Below are 19,088 nucleotides of genomic sequence, written 5' to 3' on the forward strand. Positions count from 1 at the left end.
AGTGGCCAGGTCCAGGCCGTAAGGCCGCTGCTGGAAGAAAAAATAAAAAATAAAAGGTTTTTTTAAAAAAAATTATTGTATAAGAAAGAAAGGAACAATGAAACGCGAGCACAGTGACAAATAAAATAACAAAAGCCGCGGTGAGAGAAGGCAACGAAGGCTGCAGAGCTAAAAGAAGAGGACTTCTTGGCTCCGCATTAAACGTTGAACTGAGGTTCCTCACAGGAAACGCGCACCCTAACTCGGGCGGGAAGGCACTCGCGCATGCGCAGTGCAGCACTCGGAAGCTCTTACAAAGATCTTCAAGCAAGTCTGCTTTCGAGGCTGTCCGCTGCGGGGCTCCGTCGGTGACATCACCCACTGTTGAGAATATGCTGCCTGCTTGTCCTGGGATAATTTCCATACCAACTCCTGACACAAGACCTCCTACTCGTTTACATTTACATCACAACTTGACTGTCAGTTTCAATGAGAACAATTTTGTTCTGCAGCTAATCCTGGAAAGCTTTTAGTGCGTTACAAATAGCTCTTAGATCTAGCAGGTTGACATGGAGATCTGTCTCCTGCGCATACCACATTCCCTGGATGTGGAGCCCATCCACATGAGCGCTCTGTCCCAGATTGGATGCATCCACTGTCAACACCTTCTGAGGAGGGAAAATTTGGAATGGGAGCCCCCACATTCAAATTGTTTTGAACCACCCACCAGAGGAAAGAATGATTTCCTTCTCTGTTTTCTATGGGGGCAGACACTAGCAGATTTATTTTTACCCATTCTCAGCATACATTCTTACCTTCAGTGCTCATATAACTATGCCTCTCGTGCATGAACTTTCTCTAGTAAGTCTACTCTTCTAAACCAGTTCTCACCCTCTTCCTAAAACACTAACTTCCATGCAATTTTGACCATGCCAACGTTGTCTCACAAGTCTGACTAATCTTACCATCTTAGGCCTAGGAGACTCTCCCATACCTTGAATAAATCTCATTGTCCAATAAGGAAGCGCCTGGTGCCAATTCTGTCCCCTTCCCCACCTCATGGCCAAGTTTAAAAATGGTTTGAGGGTTTTCTTAAATTTAGAACTTATCAAGTAAAGCTCAACAATGAACTTTCAAACAGTTGGAGTAACCCTTGTGGAGTACCCCAGGGGTCTCCTCTGTCGCCATTGCTTTTTAATATCTATTTGGCCTCTTTAGGCAACAGATTATCCCAGTTTAAAATTAAACTATTTAGTTATGCAGATGACATCACTATTTTAATTCCTGTACATACCTCTTTCTCTCAAATCTATCAAACTGTGGTTGAGATTTTACAGATAATTTAATTTTGGATTAGAATTTAAATTGAAAATTAATACAGAAAACATTCAATTTTTTTTTTTTGCGTCACCAAATTTAAATGAAGACGTTACATCTATTGTTCTAAATGATAAAATCTATAGCATCCAGTTAACCATAAAGATACTTGGTTTGGTATAATTTTGGATCGTACCCTTACTATGAAAAATCAGGTTGACTCGCTGGTCCGAAAGGGTTTCCATACTTTATGGAAACTAAGAATTATTAGAGCATATTTTGATATTAACTCCTTTCAATTGTTGGTTCAATCACTGGTCCTTAGTCAGTTGGATTATTGTAATATTATGCATCTTGCTGGTACTCAGAAGAATCTTCGGAGACTGCACATGATTCAGAATGCAGCAGTCAGATTGATTTTTAATTTGAAGAAGTATGATCATGTCACTGATTTCTATCGCCGATTGCACTGGCTTCCAGTTGAGGCTTGGGTTAAATTTAAGCTCGGCTGTATTTGTTACAATGCACTAACAAGTTCAATTCCTAAGTATCTTATGGAATCTTTTATCATTACAAATTCTAAACATCCTAGAAAATCTCATTCATTATTCTCATCCCCTTCTGTAAAGAGTTGTAAATATAAGAAATTTCAGGATTGTTTGCTATCTTTTCAAGCAGCCTCAGGGACTAGAGATTTAACTCACATATTCAAAATCTCAAATTCGTACCAACAATTTCGACGTGCCTTAAAGATGTATCTTTTTAAGAAATTTTTGTAAGTTAGATATAGGAAGTTTATTCATTTGTATTATTAGTCTTTGTGAACCGCATAGAACTTAATGGTATTTGCGGTATACAAGTGCGTTTTATGTTATGTTATGTTATGTCTCATGACTCTTGTGCACCACCTCCTCCTCCTCATATTGACTTTTCCCAATCTCTCTTCACCTCAAATCACTGAAACCGACCCCATCACATCATTCACTTTTTGAATTCACCACCTCACCCTTCCTTTAGTCCTCTATCATCTTTTCAGTACTAAAGCTTCAACACTTTCTCCCTCTCTTCCAGCCATCCCCATTCTCCCTGTGTACATCTTGATTGTAGCGCGACGCATCTCCCCCCATCAAGCCTCTCCCAAACTCCCCCATATTCTCTCATTTCTTCTCTTGCTCTCTTGCAAGGATATCAATCCTAATCCTCCCAATTAACCCTCACCCTCCTCATGCGGTTCACACTACAATGTAACCAGTCTTATTCCTGCTCCGCTCCTCTCCTCCCCCCACAGGGACAAGGATAAATGCTTGAGTACCTGAATGTAAAAAACTTAGGTTATAATTGGTATATAAATACATAGCATTTCAAGTGCCCTATGAAATGCCAATTCTGTCTCCAACAAGCTTACATTCATCCATGACCTCTTTCTCTCTCAAACTCTCCACCTATTGCCACTAAATGAGACCTGGATCTGCTCCAGCTGCTGCCTTGTCATGGAGGTTACCTTTTCTCACATACACCTCACCCAGTTGGTCGTGAAGATGAGGTTGGGCTCTTACTCTCACCATCTTGTAGATATCAACCCCTGCTTCCAGCTCAATTTCACTGCTCTCCCTCCTTTGAAGTCCACTCCATCCGTCTATTCGCTCCTCTACCCCTCCGAGTAGCAGTCATTTATCGACCCCCTGATAAGTTTCCAAGTTTATTTTATATTTGATATACTGCATTGGCAGAACATTTATGCATCTGAGCGCAATACAAGTACGTATAACATATACGCATCACATCAATGAGCGCAGCACAAGCATCATAACTTCAAGCATGGGTGCAGTGGCAAGAATGTGTGTGCACCTATGTGAAGGGACGAGAAGGTAGCAGCGCAGCCCATGTGCGTGTGTAGGAGATGCAGGAAATTTCATCGCTTTAAAGCTCCAGCCCTGCCTTGGCTCCTGGGCGTTCCCAGCTTCTCTCTCTTTATTTTTTTTTTTCTTTCCTTGATAATTTCTGCCTGTGAATGAGTGTCCTTTGTGTAACCCCGACTAATTCAAGAAGTCCATATGTCAGGATTATTGCAATTCTATCTACCTCAGCCTAACCAAGAAAAGCCTCCACAGACTTCAGTGGATTCAGAACGCCGCAGCTAAGCTTGTTTTCGCGAAAAGCAAATTTGATCACGTCTCACCACTCCTGTCTAAGCTCCATTGGCTCCCAGTAATCCCCAGGATCCACTTCAAATGTGCGTGTCTGGCCTACAAGATCCTACATGGCATCCTTCCTGCCGTTATCCCTCTATCCTGGAACTCCCCAACCCCTACTTCCTCCAGATCCTCCCAAATTTGTTAACTATCCTTCCCTTCCATAAAAGGTATTTCCCATGCAGGCAAACTTGGGTCATCCCTCCCCTTTAGAATCACTGAGATCTGGAATAACCTCACCTCCCCACTCCGAACCTCAAGCTCCCTCCAACTCTTCCGCAAACACCTAAAAACCTGGCTATTCTCAAAACTGTAACACTTCCCCCCTCTTAGGCCTCTCACCTTCCCCCTTTACACCTAACTCTTTAATCTCTCCACTGTAGTTCCTCTCTCATCCTTCTTCCTGTAAACCGTGCCGAGCTCCGCATTCGTGGAGATGGTGCGGTATATAAACCCAAGGTTTAGTTTAGTTTAGTCACGTGATGCGCCCTGCGAGTGGTCAGCGCCCTGTTGGCGCTTCACTATAAGAAGTGACCGTGCGGGAGCAGCAGCAGCACGAAGCAGGTTTCTTAGCACACCCTTTGTCCCACAAAACACCCCCACCCCTCCTCGCGGTCGGCATTCAGCAGCATGCGACGAGCTCAGCGCCTCTCCTCCCCGTTAAATTCTGCCCTCCTCCCCGTTAAATTCTGCCCTCCTCCCTGGCACATTCATGAAGTCACAGCTACCCCCTCTCCGAAGTGGGAGGCTGCGCTTCGTCCTTCGCGTGGAAGGGGTGAATGGGTTCTACAACATACACGCAGTACAAACATGCACAATCTACCCATAATACAAGCACGCACAGCGTATGAGCAGTTTACCCGCACAATTTATCCACAGTAGAAATGCACACAATATCCCTCACAACAGCCACGATTCTATTCAAAAATAAAGTTCAGGTTATTTGTTTTAATGTATATATTTTTAATTTATACAGTATTTTGTATTAAAGTTTTTGGATTGTGGAACGAATCGTCTGAGTTTCCATTATTTCCTATGGGGAAATTCGCTTTGATATACGAGTGCTTTGGATTACAAGCATGCTTCCGGAATGAATAATGCTCACAAACCAAGGATTTACTGTACCATGATTGATGGTTCCTCTTTTCCCTCCTCACTGACTTTGACTCCTGGCTCTCCTTCTTTCTCAAGCCTTTATCTCCTTCCTCCATCCATGTTGACTTCAATATCCATGCTGATGACCCCTCTGATGCAACCACTTCCAAGCTTCTCACTCTAACATCCTCATTCAATCTCTAGCTGTGCTCCACCGCCCCTACACACAAGAATGGCCACTGCCTTTAACTTGGTTCTCCAGCTGCTCTACCACCAATTTCTGCACCTCTCTGAACATATGTTAATATTCACAAATCATCATCCTCGCCCCCAGACCCGATCAATTACTACCAATATGTTTAGACACCTTCAGGCTATTGACCCTGGCGCCCTCTCCACCACTGTGTCATCCCCCTCCCTTCAACTATACAAGTCTATCAATGAAGCTGTCTCCTCTGCTCTAGATACCCTTGCTCTTCCCATCTCACATCCTGTAAGGCGCAACAAACCCCAGCCCTGGCTGACCATCAATATCCGCTACCTATGCTCCAGTGCCTGATCTGCTGGCTTAAATCCTGTATACAGGCTGACTTCATACACTTCATATTCCTGCTGACATCCTTTCAGTCTGCCCTATCACTTGTCAAACAAGAATACTATGCCTATTCAACTAACTCTCTTAGCTCTAATCCTTGCTGTCTCTTTACCACACTAAACTCCCTACTCAAAAAGCCCTTACCTCCAATCCCCCCTTTACTGTCTCCTCAAACTATGGCCGAATTCTTCTACGATAAGGTCCAGAAGACTCACCTTTTCAACCAGGTCATTTCCCCCATCCCCCCTTTTCCATCTGTCACTTCTGCCAACCTCCCCTCAAACCGTCACCTTTTCCTCCTTTTCTGAAGTCACTGAAGAGGAAACTGTAAATCTTCTCTCCTCCAGATCCTCAAGCTATCACTCTCCACTGCAACTGTTCCCGAAGTCTTCAAACATACTGTAGTTACACCTCTCCTCAAAAAATGCTCACTTGACCCCCAAATGCCCCTCCAACTATCTCCCCATCTCCTTTCTCCCCTTCTTATCCAAGCTACTTGAACATGTTTTTAACTACCATTGCCTGGACTTCCTTGCATCTCAAGCTATTCTTGACCCACTTCAGTCAGGCTTTTGCCCACTGCATTCCATGGAAACCAACCTTGCTAAAGTCTCCAATGACCTGTTCTTGGATAGTTTCAAAGGCCTCTACTCTTAGGTCAAGAAGGATGAGACTATCTACCTCTTTTGACACTGTTGATCACCACCTACTCCTTGATATGCTGTCCTTACTGGGATTCCAGGGTTCTGTACTTGCCTGGTTTTCTTCACATCTCTCCCATAGCACTTTCAGTGCAATGGGGAATCCTCCTTCACTGCTATTCTGCTATCAGTGTACCTCAAGGCTCTGTCTTGAGACCTCTCCTTTTCTCCATCCATGCCCGCTCCCTCGATGCACTGATCTCCTCCCATGATTTTCAATATCACCTTTATGCTGATGACTTCCAGATCTACATCTCCACCCCAGATATCTCTATAGGAATCCAGGCCCAAGTCTCAGCCTGCCTGTCTGATATTGAAGCCTGGATGTCTCAATGCCATCTAAAACTCAATGGCCCACAATGAGGAAGAGTACAGAAAGGGAAGGGAGGACAGTGTATTTCTTCCATGATGATATCATAAAGGAAGCGTTAAATCCCTGCAATGCTACCTCAGAATATTTGCTATGTAGAAATGTCTAGATAGTAATGTCAACAGAACTTGTGACATTTACCAAGATACTAACACATTTAGCTCTTTTTACCTATTATATCTGTATGTGCATTGTGACACATCTCCAAAGGAAGGAAGAAGAGTCCAGGCTGTAGCATATATTCAACATTTGGCACAGCAATATTAAAATGTACATATGAAAATGTACTGAAGCTACATTCAACTCCAGTTCTAACATTTGAGAGCAAGAAAAGAAAACATGGTAAAATTGGTTTAATAAGTGGAAATTTGTTCAGCCCTACAGAAAATAACATAATACTGCTAAAACTATGTACTATGATGCATGAAAGCTCACTGTACTTTCTGTTCTGAAACAAATAGCCAACCTCATGACTATACTTACATTCTGTGTCCAAGCTAATCTGTCTGTATTGTATCCCATCATATTCATGAGACAAGTCACAAACAGGCTCCACTCAGAATGATTGCTAGGGCTGCCTGGGGCATTTAGTGCATTATACCACTTAACAAGCACTTGCACAGCTATCTCCTTTGGCAAGATGTATTTAATTGCCTGTAGGCACCTTCGAACTGTAGGGATAGAAGGAAAATGGTTCAGTAATATTTCATTCTCACACTGTAAAAGAGATCCCAAATTGGACTAAAATTAACCTTGTCAGTTCCATAGCATTCTCTGTGATATATAAAGCACCATTCTCCCCCTAATTTAAGAGTAGATTTCAATCTGAGCTTCAGAAATGGTCAGGTCTCTACTCATCTGCACAGAGAAATCCGAGTGTAGTTTGAGATCTAACTGAATTGAATAGAGGACATTTCCTATATACCACCTTCACTGTTCAATGGCACTTTATGAAGGGTAATTTTTTAAAGCATATTTCTTGTAAAGTATGTCTTCCTTGTAGAAAATGACAGTTATAAAACTGCTAAGAGTTTTATAAAAGAATTTTGTACAGAACCATATTTGTTTTATTTATACCCCGCCTTTCCCAAGTTGGGTCACAATAAAGTACATACAAGATACATAAACAAATCACATACATTACAACAGATAGAACATCAATAAAACATAATAACAATAATGTAGAGCCTTCTAAAATTACAAAGAGGCTATCAGCGCCTCGCATCAAAAACTATAAATCAAGTCCCATATTTCATCTTACAGAAAAGGTGTTTTGTCAACATTTTCTTAAAACTACTCAAACTTGTTTGCTGTCGTAAATTTAAAAGTTGTTGATTTTCCACATAAAAATGTACCATTTTTTCAATAGTGCTTTTTAAAATAACATCCCCAACACTTGACACACTCTAAACCAGGGGTGCCCACACTTTATGGGCTTGCGAGCTACTTTTATAATGACTAAGTCAAAATGATCTACCAACAATAAAATTTTAAAAAAAACCACAAAGCACACTGAAAGGCAGAGAAAATGTTAATTATTCATATTCCGGGTTTTTTCAAAGAGGTCACGGCAGATGACTCTATGCAATGTCACCTCAGTAACAAAATACAAAAATAGACAAATATACCCCCTCCCTTTTTACTAAACCACGATAGTAGGTTTTAGCACAGGGAGTTACGCTGAATGCCTCGCACTGCTCTCAAAGCTCATAGGTTCCCTGCGCTAAAAAACGTTATTACGGTTTAGTAAAAGGGAGCCATAGTGCAAAATATAGACAGCAGATATAAATTCTCAAAACAGACACATTTTGATCACTAAATTGAAAATAAAATCATTTTTTCTACCTTTGTTGTTTGGTGATTTCATGAGTCTCTGGTTGAACTTTCTCTTCTGACTGTACATCCAATCTTTCTTCCTTTCTTTCAGCCTCCTATATGTGTCCTCTCCTCCAGAACTCATTCTCTCCCCCAACTTTTTTTTTGTCTCCCTGTTCCCCCTTCTTTCTGTCTCCCTGTTCCCCCTTCTTTCTGTCTCCCTGTTCCCCCTTCTTTCTGTCTCCCTGTTCCCCCTTCTTTCTGTCTACCTGTCTGCCCCCTTTCTTTCTTTCTTTCTCCGTGCCCTCCCCTAAGCCACTCGGTTTGCTGCCACCGCCATCGGGGAACAGCCCCCAAGCCACCGCCATCCCAAGCTTTCCCTGCAGAAGCGTCGTGCTGACCAGCATTCCGCTCCCTGACGTCAATTCTGACGTAGGAGAGGAAGTTCCGGGCCAACAAGGCATTTCTCCCCATTCCATCCAGCCTGAGCCCCATCTCTCCTTGATCCAGCATTTCCCTTCTGTGTCTGTCAGAATTACCATTCCACCTATTTTCCAGCATCACCCTTCTTTGTGTCCATCTCATCTATATCCCTCTCACCACTTTTTCAGAATTTTCATTTGTCTCTGTCCTTGTCTTTACACCATGTTCACCATTTGCCCTTTCAATGTATTGATCTCCCCCCCACACACTTTTTCAGCATTACTTATTTGTCTCTATTTCACCTCCTCTTCATGTACCCTCTGTATCTCTATCCTTATTCAGTAGATCCTGCTTACCTTTTGTGTCACTATCTCCATTTTCAGCTTTCCCCCCTTTTCCTTTGTTAATGCACCCTGTAGCCAGAATCTTTCCACCCTCCCTCCACTCCGGCCCAGCCTAGTATTAAATATTTCCTTTTGTTTCCCTCCCCTCTCTCTTTCTCTCTCTCTTTGTCTCCCTCACCCACGAGTCCTGCATCTGGCCCTCTCCCTTCTACCTGCACCCGGCAACACCTCCTGTTCCGCGGCTCTCTTCAGCAACTCGTCAGCAGCGGTGATCAAGACAGGCTGCCGACATCGAGGCCTTCCCTCTACAAGTCCCGCCTTTGTGGAAAAAGGAAGTTGAAGCAAGCGGGACTCGCAGAGGGTAGGCCCTGACGTCAGAAGCTTGTGTCGATCACTGCTGCTGAGTTGCCGAAGAGAGCCGCGGAGCAGGGGGTGTGGCCGGAAGCAGGTAGAAGGGAGAGGGCCAGATAGGAAGGCTGCTGGAAAAGGTAGAAGTTCCGGAGTATGACACCGACCCGGGCCAGGATGATTTCTTTTTTAGGCTGCTGCTGCCGCCGCCACGCCCCCTCCCCCCCCCCCAAATTGACAAAAAACAGCCTAAAGTGGATGCCCGGCGTCAGCGTCTTTGATGTCGGGGAGAGGAAGACTGATAGGCTCAGTAGATCAGAACGGCAACACGAGTCTATCACGGAGCCCGGGATGGGCTCTGCGATCGACTCACGTTGCCTTCCTGAGCTACTGGTCGATTGCGATCGACGTATTGGGCACCCCTGCTCTAAACCATTCAAAAAACTTAAATTCTTAACGGGTTATTTTGAATTTGATATGCACTTGGACATATAACCAGTGTAGCTGAATTATCAATGGTATAACCCTGTCAAGTTTTTCAGACAAAAATCAGGATATCCTGCTTGTCCTTGGAAAAATATACATACATGTCTTCAAGTTCTTATGTTTATTTTACAAAATACTCCACAGTCACCAAAACTGAGTACGCCTCAACCTTGATATCTGAAATCCAATCTAATGTTGGGTTTTACTAAACAGTGCTAGAGGTTTTAAGCAGGGGCCGGCAAGGTAAATGCTCCAATGCTCATAGGAATTCTATGAGCGTTGGAGCATTTACCTTGCCAACCTGCATTAAATACATCTAGTGACATTTAGTAAAAAGAGCCCTAAATGTTCTATGTAAAATGAGCTTTTAAATGTCATATTGTAATGGAACAACACTCAAAAGATCATTTTGTATTTATTTCTATTTTTTTTTTCCTGTTCTGTACTTCTCACCAGGATGGATAACTGGAAAAGTTCCTTTTGAAGGAAAAACTTTGTCTTTCTATAAATCAACTCCAATAGTGATAGACTGAGGAAAACTATGCATGACCTGTGGTACACCCAAATCCCAACATGTTTTTTTCAATCTTAGTGCTGCAGTCAGTCTGCTCTTTTTTCCATTAAAAAGTATACAACAGTTCTCCCTCCGAATCCGCAAGGGTTAGGGGCAGAGCCGGCCTGTGAATATGGAAAATTTGCGAATAACTTTTGGGGCTGACACTGACCCACCCCCGACTCCCTCCCGGACCTCCCCAGACCTTAGCTGGTGGTCTAGCGGTGACGCAGGGCAGGAGTGATCGTCATATGCTCCTGCCCCGTGCAAAGCCATCATCAAAAATGGCTGCCATGAGTTCCCATAGTCTCATGAGACGACAACAGGAACTCACAGCAGCCATTTTTGATGACGGCTCTGCACGGAGCAGGAGCGTAGGAAGATCGCTAGACCACCAGGTAAGGTCTGGGGAGGTCCGGGATACAGTGATTTGGCTTTTAAATACCACCCTTCATAACCTCAGACAGGAATTTCAAACACATTTCAAAACAAAAATGCATTCTCTATGTACTAGTATGCTTTGTTTTTCTGATTCTGAAACTTACCTAGTTCAGAAGTAGCAATTTCTGGGATAGTAATCCTAACCATTGAGCCACTCCTGAGTTCCTAGAGAATGTAATAAGAACCAGGTCAAGATTTCTTCATTGATGGTAAATTTAAAGGATTTTTCAATCTCCCAATATTAAGAACATAAGAAGTGCTTCTGCTGGGTCAGACCAGAGGTTCTTCGTGCCCAGCAGTCCGCTCGCGCGGCGGCCCAACAGGTCCAGGACCTGTGTAGAAGTCGTCTATCTATACCCCTCTATCCCCTTTTCCTTCATAAAATTGTCCAATCCCTTCTTGAACCCTATTACGCCCTCCGGAAGCGCATTCCAGGTGTCTAACACCTGTTGGGTGAAGAAAAACTTCCTAGCATTGGTTTTGAATCTGTCCCCTTTCAACTTTTCCAAATGCCCTCTTGTTCTTGTAGTTTTTGAAAGTTTGAAGAATCTGCCCCTCTCTACTTTCTCTATGCACTTCATGATCTTGTAAGTCTCTATCATATCCTCTCTAATTCTCCTCTTCTCCAGGGAAAAGAGCCCCAGTTTCTCCAGTCTCTCAGTGTATGAAAGGTTTTCCATACCTTTTATCAAACGTGTCGCTCTCCTCTGAACCCTCTTGAGTATCGCCATATCCTTATCCTACTTATTATTTATTTATTCCTATTATATATATATATATTTTTATTTTTTTATTTTTTTTTTTTTTTAATTCTTGGAAAATTTTTTCAAGGAAAATAATCAAATTTACAAAAATATTACCCTTCCAAGATGGCATAAAAATTTAGCACTATTATAAACAGAGATCAAAATAAATTCCTTAGTAACAAGACACCTCTGTTCTCAACCTATCCAGAATGAGCACTAGGAAATACTAGTGCTAATCTAATCCAATACACAATTTCAGATTTGCACTAATACTGAAGAGTTCAAGGCAATTTATATTTTTAAAAAAGTCATAAACAATCTATGGGGAAAAAAAAAAATCTTAAAACACAATTTATATCCATTTTAACAAAATTATAGATCAGCATATAAAAGAGTTTTCAATCTTTTATGGAACCTCCAATAATTAGCTTCAATCCTTAAATGAGCAGGTAAATTATTTCAAATTGTAATAGCAGCATAAACTAGAGGCGGTAAACTGAATTTTATATCATATGCCTCTAATTTGTGGGTATCTAATCTAGTAGAATAATGCAATTGAGAAAAAAAGTAAAATCAAATTGTATGAAGAATTTGTTTGTAAAATTTGATGAATCAGACAAGCAGACTTGATACTTTTCTCAACCGATAACCAGAGAAGATTGATATAAGCTGCAGTAATACTGTCAAATATTTGAGTACCACTGTTGGAAGTATTGAAGCCGGGATACCACTCAATGACAAGAATAATAATCTATTACATATTTTGATTCTCATTGCAAATAAAATCATCCTCTCAAACTGGAAGAATTTAGCGGCTGCTAAATGCAATGCCTGGTGGAACACGGTTTGTTTGGTAGCCAAATATGAACGCATCGTTGCAGAGACACTGCGAACAATGAAAAAGTTTGAAAAACTCTGGGCTCCTCTTTTGGAATACTCCATTATGCCTCACCATTCCTCAGGATGATTCCTTGGTCTATACAAATGAGTTGATTGAAACTGACTATTAATGTCAATACTGTACTTTAACACTGCTGTGCTTTCCCTATATTGAGTTTTACTCTTTTAATGAGCCCTTTCTGTTTAAGTGACATCCAGACAATGCTCTTTATTTTTCTTTTGTTGACCATGCTATACAGTGTTTTTTGTCATTTTATTTTATTTAATTTCTTTTTTTTTTCTTATGTTACTGTATTGCTTGTATTGAATGTAGCGTGGTGCTATCTCCTATAAGGTGTATTATGCATTTGTATTTGCTGGACTGCACCATATGTTTTGTTTGTTATGGTTTTATAAAAACTAATAAAACATTTTTGAACTTAAAAAAAATAAAAATAAAAATTTGAGTACCTAATTGTAAAACCACTTAGATAATCTTGATAGGCGGTATATAAAAACCTAATAAACTTGAAACTTGATATCTCTTTAAGCCATATATTGCCTAAAGATAGTGTTTTGAATTAACTGCAATATTTTTTTCTAATTTTGAAGTTAAATTCAAATATAGAGAATTATAATAGTGGGGAATAAAGATTTCCAGCATTAGTTACTTAGGAAACTGATGGACAAATATAGCAAAGAAACTTACCTATAGCAGGTGTTCGACAAGGTCAGCAGGCATATATTCTTACATGTGGGTAAAGTCATCCACAGAACCCAAGTGCAGTCATCTTAAACCTTTAGCTGTGCCCATACCACACGCATACAGGTGTCTTCCAGCATGCAGGATGAAGAAGCTAAAAAGCTAAGAAGTCAACTAGGGGAGATGGATGGGTTGTGAGAATTTATGCCTGTTGTTCTCAGAGAACATCTGCTACAGGTATGTATCTTTGCTTTCTCCAAGGAAAAGGCAGCGTAATATTCTTGCACATGGGACTACCACATCAGGTAGTTGAGGCCAGTACCACGCTCGACTTCAAGGGACGATAGGACCGTCTGGTGGGGTCGCTCCAGAGGAATGCTTAAAACATGGATTCTCGAGGAGGGAGGATTCTTGAGTGGGCAGACTTGTTGGGCCGTCGGCCCTTTTCTGCCGTCATACTCTTATGTTTCTATGTTTCTCACCAAGTTGCCAGAATCATGTCTCTGGAAGAGGCTTAATACTGAATAAACATGAGCCTGGCGAAACCCAACAGGGCTGGAGGGAATGTTGGTGCTCAAGTAGAGAAAAGATTTTGCAGAACTGCTCATCAAAACCAACTGTCTCTTCTGGAGTTTTGTTGCAAACAATGATGAGAGGTAAAGGTATGGACTGAGGACCAAGTAGCTGCTTTGTAGATGTCCTCAATAGATGCAGAGTGGAAATAGATGCAGCTACTTGGTCCTCAGTCCATACCTTTACCTCTCATTATTGTTTGCAACAAAACTCCAGAAGAGACAGTTGGTTTTGATGAGCAGTTCTGCAAAATCTTTTCTCTGCTTGAGCACCAACATTCCCTCCAGCCCTGTTGGGTTCCGCCAGGCTCATGTTTATTCAGTATTAAGCCTCTTCCAGAGACATGGTCACATGGCCTAGATTAGTGTTCTTTAACCACCGGTCACAAAACTTTCCTGCCGGTCTGTGAAGGATTCGGGTCCCCTCCAGCACTTCAGTATATCAAAAACTACACACTGGGCAGGAAGAGAGGCTCCGGTGCTGGCATCAGCTGACTTGCAACTTCCTGCTGCCGTCCGTATGCCAGGACTCCTGCCTTCATTTTGTCTCCGCACCCCTGGACCAGCTACAGCAGCTCTGTGTGCTTTTAACTTAGCCACACACCTGCCACTAGCAGTAGTTTAGACGCGGTTTCATCAGGCTAGGCCGGCCCACTTTGATGATGTGAGGCGGGCCAGCCTAGCAAAAGCCCGAGGCTGCCTGGTGAAACCACAGTGAAACTAATGCTAGCGACAGCTGTGTGGCTAAGTTAAAAGCACATAGTGAGCTGCCGCTAGGCTAAAGAGAGGAAAGATTTGCTGGAGAGGGAAGGGAGAAGGGATACTGCTGGACAGGGGAGGAGGAAAAAAGGAAGGAAACAGCTGGCAGGAAGATTAGAGGAGGGGTAGGGGGGTCAGCATGGAATGGAGAGATCAGATGAAGGAAAGGGGAGAGACAAAAAATGAGAAAGTAGAGAGAGATTGATGCTGGGAAAGGGGTCATCAGAAAAATAAGGAGAGAGGGACAAAGATGCTAGATCTGGTGTAGGAGAGATAAAAATGAAGAGAGCAGTGAAGCTAGAATGAATCATGTAAAAAGGAGAGAGGGGGCGCAGGCTGGATGGAAAGGGGCATAGAAAGAAGGCAGATACCATATAGAAGGGCAAGAGGGCAGACAGTTGATAGAAGGGGCAGATGCTGGATTGAAGAGACAGAGAAGGCAGACACTGGAAGCAAGAGAGTGAAAGACGATGAAAGCAGAAACCAGACGTGACATAAGGTAGAAAAAAATAAATGTTATTTCTATTTTGTGATTAGACTATATCAGATTTGAAATATGTATCCTGCTAGAGCTGGTGTTAAACATAACTGGGGACTGCAAAGCCCAGGCAGTGCTTCTTTAGCTTCCAGCTGGTTTAGGGCTCTCTCTGACCAGGGAGCAGTTGCCCTAGTTGCACTCCCCTAACACTATTCCTGTCATGTGTGACTGCAGTATTCTGTTAGCATGATATTTCTGTGTAGCATTCCGTAATAATTTGGCTTATTCAGTTTTCTTGTTAGTAGAGGAAGAGGAGTGGAGACAGGGGTTTTGTTGATCCTTGCTCTGTATTATTTGTATTAATAAAATGACAATTATACAGAATATTGTTTCTTTTTATACTTTAATAAAATACATAGTAACATAGTAGATGACGACAGATAAAGACCCGAATGGTCCATCTAGTCTGCCCAACCTGATTCAATCTAAAAGTTTGTTGGGGTTTTTGGGTTGTTTTGGGGGGGTTTTTTCTTCTTCTCCTTAGCTATTCCTGGGCAAGAATCTAAAGCTCTGCCCGGTACTGTTCTTAGGTTCCAACTACTGAAGTCTCCGTCAAAGCTCACTCCAGTCCATCTACACCCTCACAGCCATTGAAGCCCTCCCCAGCCCATCCTCCCTCAAACGGCCATATATAGACACAGACCATGCAAGTCTGCCCTGTATTGGCCTTAGCTCTTCAATATTTACTATTATTTTCTGATTATAGATCCTCTGTGTTCATCCCATGCTTTTTTGAACTCCGTCACCATTTTCCTCTCCACCAGCTCTCTTGGGAGCGCATTCCAGGCATCCACTACCCTCTCCATAAAATCATAACTATTTGAAGCTTGTGCGGATGGGATCAGATGGTTTGTGGGGACAGGGAGGGAACCGAGCTCGCAGGGACAGGGCGGAGATGGGTTTTTTTTATTTCAGTCTTAGTAATTTGCCGGTCCACAAAATAATTATTTTATTTCCACCAGTCCATAGGTATAAAAAGGTTGAAGAACACTGGCCTAGATCATTTCCACAGCTGCCTTTTTTTCAGCTGAGCCCCAATTTCTACACACACACACAAAAAAAAAAAAAAAAAAAATTCCTTACTAGCGTCACTCTGTTATGAACAGGATCTCTCACTGTGTGAATATAAGTCCCGATCTGATGGAAAGTGCAGTCATCTACATAAGAGGATTCAGGAAGTATAGAAGCACTGCTCAGTTCAGGAACAGGAGACAGTAGCATTGCCTGGTAATTGAAGAGAACACATTTTATGGCTCACTCAGTAATTTCTTTGCAGGTGAGCAATGCTAGCAATAGAATAGAATTCAGTAGTTCTTTACTACCCTGTTCCACCCACATACTTGAACTATTACCACATTCAACCCAGAACTAAAAGTTTTCTGGGCACATGCAAAAATCAAAATATATTCACACACAACCCACCTCTGGCAGTCAAAGTTCTAATATACTTGTTTTATTATATATATATATATATATATATTATTTTTTTTTTTAAAGGAGTAAATCCCCATAACCATTATTAAAAATCAGTGCTTGAACCCTTACCAACACCTATTTTCTTGGCAGTAAGGACTCACTTGTTAATCCCATACACCAATGTAGCTGCACTACCTAATTAGTGCAGACACCCTCTCTCCACTCACAGACATACCCTCACTGTAGAAAAATACAATTTTTTTTTTTAATGTGCAGCTTGTGCATGTAGATTTTTACATCTTTTAGGGTTTGAATTAGAGAAGTCTATTTCTCTACATTTATATATGCAGATGACATTACAGTACTGTTACCCTTTTCAGGTAATATAAATCAAGTAATGAGTAATACAAGTTGTTGCATGAATATATGAGATCTCTGGATAATTGAATTTCAACTGAAATTAAACACAAAAAAACTAAATAATAGACCCTCCCAATATGTTTCATCAAGATAGTCTTCTGTTGATTAATAATATAGATTACCCAGTAAAAACAGTAATTAACCTCCCCCTCCCCTTTTACTAAACCATAGCATGGTTTTTAGTGCTGGCAATAACAGCAATAACAGCTACAACGCTCACAGGAATTCTAAGAGCGTCGAAGCTATTACCACTGCAGCCGGCGCTAAAAACCATTCTACAGGTTTGTAAAAGGGGGTGGTGTTAAGATTTTAGATGTGCATTTTGATAGTAATTTATCATTGGAATCGCATCAATTTATTGATAAAGTCTTTTGGGTTGTTCTGGAAAATCAGAAAATATTTTGATCAACATAATTTTCGACTGTTAGTTCAATCTTTGTTTTTGTCATAGATATTGTATTATCATTTATTTGAATTGCCCAAAATCAATGTTATATAAATTACAAACATTACAAAATACTACAATTCAGTTGATTTGGGGGTTAAAAAAAGGAGATAGAATTACACCATATTTGGTAAAGCTTCATTAGCTTCCAGTAGAAGCCAGAACATGGTTTAATTTTTTTTGTCAGCTGTTTAAAATCCACCAAGGAGAAGCACCAGTTTACATTTTTTGTCATGCTATTCTGAAGTAGGGCTACATGGCTTAGACAAAATTCTCCAATTCAATTTCTAAAAGTGAGGGGAATAAAGTATACCAGATTGTTCACTTCCACAGTTGCGTATCAAGGAGCAAAATCTTGGAAAAATTTACCAGATCATGTAACCTCAGTGAGTAATTACAGAAGTTTTAAAAGAGTTTTGAAAACTTATTTCTTTAGTGAATACGTGTTAAAGGAGTAGAAAATTTAATGTGGATTTTAATTTTGTAGTTCTAGGACTGTCTCCATTTCTTATCATTTGTAAACCGCAATGAACTTTGTCAAGATATTTGCGCATATAAATAAATGTTGTATTGTATTGTAAAATTACCTCAGGGAACCTTAGCACTTTCCCCCAGTAGGCCCTTTAAGCTGTGGTAAGCATGTGCTAGTGTTTTCCACAACTTAGTGAAGAGAGCCCTAAATCTACTATAGACACTACAAGGTTATTTCTTAACAACTTAAGTATCACAAGAAAGAATGCATCCAAAGAACAGGAGGATGCTCTCAATGTCTATTGTGCTGTCACTAAGGCAAATGCATTCCAACCCTCCCAGTTAACTGTTGTGGTTGCTCAAAATCATCATTTTCTGTGTTTATGACCTTCGCCTTGTTTATGTTCAGTTCTAATCCCATGTTATGACTTTCAGCTTTGACTTTTCTCAGTAGTTACAGCATGTTGTCTTTGCTGCTGATCCTAGAAATAAACAGTGGATTTTCCCAAGTCCATCTTCTCCTGTAAACCGCTCTGAACTGTTTTGTGGTATTGCGGTATACAAAAATAAAGTTATTATTATTATTATTTTAATAATGGCTTAGAGACTTTTCTTTGAAGAATTTATTCCAACTTTTTTTTTTTTATATCCTGCTAAGCTATCTGCTGGCATTTATCAGCAAACTAATGTTCTTATGTTTATATAAAAAATACAGAGAATTGTTTTAAAAAATCCCATTACCAACACTATTGTGATTTATTGTTAATGGAGAATTAAATATATGTTCTGAATTTGACAATACAAACTGCTGTGGTTACACATATAAAATTGTTGTGAAAATATGTACTATTTTAAGCCAGAATATTTTTCCTGGTTTTGGAGTAAGGTGACAAACACCTATTAAGAAACAGATGAAACAGTGGATGGTTAATGTATATCAAAAATGTTGTCTGGCTTCTCACTTCATCTAGCAAGCCTAGAGTCCTCGTTAGCTGTTTGGCTGGCGTACTGATAATCTCCAGAGGGGTACTTGGCCGAGGCATTGGGTTGGACATCGTGAGAGATGGAGACGGCAGTCCTTGAATAAAAACCTTTCCCACCTTTTGCACAAAGAGAAAATAATCAAAGAGGTAATATACATAAAAGATACAAGAAATCTGTTTCTACTCTCCTCAACAAAGATATCATGTAGGTCTTAAAGCAGAAATACCTCCTAAACCATTGTTTACCAGAATTTCAGTTACACAAGCTTATCCAAATAAATGTAGACAAGATATAGCTTCAGACAAAGTGGCTCCAATCCTTGCCATCCAGTGCTGTCAATAATAGCCACTGATGTTCATTTCTGACAGTTTATTGCAGAAGAAAACAATTAAAGCAGTAACTTCAGCAAAAAAACAAACAAACAAACCAAAAACAGTAATGAATTCTGGTTCTTTTCCTTCATAAATGTAAAAAGGCTTTAAGCCCATGGACAAGG

General features: G+C 40.9%; 1 protein-coding gene across 4 annotated transcripts in view; it reads right to left on the minus strand.

Annotated features, from left to right (window-relative positions):
- The window catches only part of ANAPC1 (anaphase promoting complex subunit 1), a 261,021-nt gene that overhangs the window by 192,713 nt on the left and 49,220 nt on the right, over nt 1-19,088 (minus strand). For all 4 annotated transcript variants that reach the window (XR_004538746.1, XM_033936934.1, XM_033936932.1 and 1 more), the window contains exons 14-17: nt 18,571-18,708; nt 15,940-16,080; nt 10,764-10,824; nt 6,733-6,920 (exon numbers count right to left, since the gene is read on the minus strand). Coding sequence is in view for 3 of the 4 variants with exons in the window: in XM_033936934.1 (XP_033792825.1) it covers nt 6,733-6,920; nt 10,764-10,824; nt 15,940-16,080; nt 18,571-18,708 (528 nt within the window). In the remaining variant the exon portion in view is untranslated. The remainder of the gene's footprint in view (nt 1-6,732; nt 6,921-10,763; nt 10,825-15,939; nt 16,081-18,570; nt 18,709-19,088) is intronic.

This window comes from Geotrypetes seraphini, chromosome 3 (genome assembly GCF_902459505.1).
Source record: "Geotrypetes seraphini chromosome 3, aGeoSer1.1, whole genome shotgun sequence".
NCBI classification, from domain to species: domain Eukaryota; kingdom Metazoa; phylum Chordata; class Amphibia; order Gymnophiona; family Dermophiidae; genus Geotrypetes; species Geotrypetes seraphini.